The sequence below is a fragment of the Clarias gariepinus genome, chromosome 12 (assembly GCF_024256425.1).
Source record: "Clarias gariepinus isolate MV-2021 ecotype Netherlands chromosome 12, CGAR_prim_01v2, whole genome shotgun sequence".
Lineage (NCBI taxonomy): Eukaryota > Metazoa > Chordata > Actinopteri > Siluriformes > Clariidae > Clarias > Clarias gariepinus.
This window is the reverse complement of record NC_071111.1, coordinates 31587228-31590000: the sequence shown is the minus strand read 5'-3', so window position 1 is coordinate 31590000 and position 2773 is coordinate 31587228. Positions and strand designations below refer to the sequence as shown.

The 2773-nt window shown below is 41.7% G+C and overlaps 1 protein-coding gene across 1 annotated transcript in view; it reads left to right on the top strand.

Moving 5' to 3' along the window:
* Positions 1 to 2502, top strand: part of nrf1 (nuclear respiratory factor 1) — a 14454-nt gene extending 11952 nt beyond the window's left edge. The window contains exon 11 of the mRNA XM_053508851.1: positions 1847 to 2502. Coding sequence (XP_053364826.1) covers positions 1847 to 2007 — 161 coding nt within the window. The 3' untranslated portion in view covers positions 2008 to 2502. The remainder of the gene's footprint in view (positions 1 to 1846) is intronic.
* The last annotated feature ends 271 nt before the right edge of the window (positions 2503 to 2773 follow it).

Sequence of the window (2773 nt, the reverse complement as noted above, 5' to 3'; positions counted from 1 at the left end):
ACACACACACACACACACACAGGTATCAGTACACTGTAATGTGTCAAGGGCACTGAATGAACTTGCAACGTTTCCGAACCTCAGGACTGCAACATGATATAAACTCCCAGGTATTAATAATAATTCATTAAAAGTAATATTTATTAAATGTTTTCTAATGCACATAGCAGGTGAGAGAAAGAAGAATGTGTGTGTGTGTGAAGAAGTGACCCGACACTAGCAGTCCAGGCTGTAGCAGGAGGCAGACTGACGATGACTAAATCGCCCTATTGTTTGTCACTGCAGTGCAGCAGTTTAGCCCCGCCCACTGCTCTCTCTCTCCCTCTCTCTCTCTATTACATCAGTCCTCTCTCCTCTTCTGTCTGCCCTCTTTACTGCGCTCACTCCCAAACTGAAGTGCAACATGACCACTTAGTCGCACTCACACACACACACACACACACACACACAGTCTGCCTGCTCTCTAATGTTCTCAGATAACGACTAACTGAAGGCCATTTGTCTGATTGCTGAACCCGGGCTTCACTTCACTTCTCTGTACTGCTGTTACTGTTCAGGAAAAACATTCAGGAAAAGCTGTCGGAGCAAAGCGTTGTTACAAAGTTAACTTTAAATTCTATTAAATAGAAACAAGGGGAGTCCAAATATTTCAGCATTAAAGTGTCTGTTCATGTTCATTCTGTTCAAGTGTTAGCTAAGGAAACTCTAAACGTGCTAGCTATTGTTAGCTGTAACTCTCGGTGAAGACACACTGAGCAGCAAACACTCAGGGTTCTCTTAATTAGTGCATTTATTACTACAAAAAGGTGAGGATTCATGTGGGAGAAGCTGAACTGTGTACGGTCATTCCAGCTAGTTTAAGAAAAGCAATGTGCCTTCTTGGGGAGGACATCCATCCTGAGCTAACAGGCTAAAAGACAAGCTCTTATTGAAGAAGAAGAAGCAGCAGCATGGTTTAAGCTCACAGCGTGAACACTCCTGTAGGTTTACAGATCTTGCTGTAGCTCTGTGTTCTTGTGTTATAACTTACACATCTGGTTCCTTTGTTTTTTCCCCCCATATTCATCTGTCTCTTGTAAATACTCCAGTTCTCCAGAATGTCTTTTTGATAACTTCTCAATCTGGTTTGTGAAGTTTATCTTCTAAACCTCCTGCCAGTTTAAACACAGCTTCAAAGACTGTTATTAGCTTTAGCAGCTAGTGACGAAAACATGGTGGGATTGTGACGTCTGACCAACTCGCCTCCATTGAGAAAAAAATAATACCAAAAAGAGACAATAAGTCATTTCTTTTCAGGTTGATAATTACAGGGACATTGTATAGTTGAGTTTAGGACTTTAGGGCGGGGCTATAAATTATATACTGTACATTAGTCTCTTGTTCAGATGCTCCAGGAAGGACAGAAAGTGGCTTTTAATACTTTATTCTAAAACTTCTCACACACACACACACACAGCCATCAAGAACACTGTGCACTCTGGACTTTTTGCCACACCCCCACGTGTGTGTAGAGACAGACGGTCTGCTCAGGGGGCCGATGGGATCCTGGGTACATTCTCTCCTTCAGACACTTAGGGCAACCTCATTGTGCTTAATGGTACTTTAACTGCTTATGAATTTTGTATTTCCATTACCTGATCTGTGCCCTGAACTTCATCACTCAAGTGTTCGCTAGTGACGTAAATTTATTTCACATTTGACTCAGGTGTGGTGTTGATTGATGAAATATACTGTATGTGAAATGTAACGTAGAAATACTACAGAAACGCGACACGGTTCATCAGCGGTGCTGATCAGTAATCATGTACAAGTTTAACATATTCTTTCTCTCTGCTTCCTTCCGTAGGTTTGGTCCAGATTCCCGTGAGCATGTATCAGACCGTAGTCACCAGTTTGGCGCAGGGAAACCGGCCTGTTCAGGTCGCCATGGCTCCCGTCGCCACGCGCATCGACAACACTGTAACACTGGATGGCCAAGCTGTGGAGGTTGTTACCTTAGAACAGTGACTCTCGTGCAAGTACGCTGGGTAAAAACCTGTACCCGACCGTACGTGGATATTTTTAACAGGGAATTAAAAAGTTATCAAGGATTCATGTTTGTTTTTTAGTAGTGTAATCGCTGTGTTTTGAATAAGGTTTGGATTTTTTTGTCCTCTGTGTTTCTAGTCATAGGATTAAAATAGACCAAATAAATGGACCAAACTCAGTGCAGCAGCAGACCCTGAATAAATGCTTCTCCTTTTGTTTTGTCCTAGCCGAAAACACTTTTTTCATCTGTTTTAAATAGCCGAATTTATTTCATCAACACTTTGATTTCTGAGCGATGTCTTTGTGCCATTTTACTTACACTTTTGTTGTCATATAAGTCATTAATTGTGCTAGTTTGCTTGCCTTGTGATAGAACTAATGTAGGCCAGCAGGAAAAAAAAAATGTACTTGTGTGTTGTTTATGCATGTGTCCGAAAATTACAGAATCTACAGAATATAAAATATGTCCCGAAATTTCTGAGCTATTCTTATTACCGCATCAAACAGAGGTCACGTCCTGAATGTCACAGAAGTGTCTTTACCCTCGGGCGCACTCTTTACATCCCACTGCAGCGCTCTCAGGCCTCCTACTGACCCTCAGAATGAGCCCAGTGTTTTTAAAGCATTTCTAAATGTGCAGTATCATAGCGAGAGTATAAAGTGTGGGTGTACGCTTTCACACACATTTTAATGATGCTGGTGTTCTGTAAATCACTTACATTTGAACTATTAGTGATCCTCCACC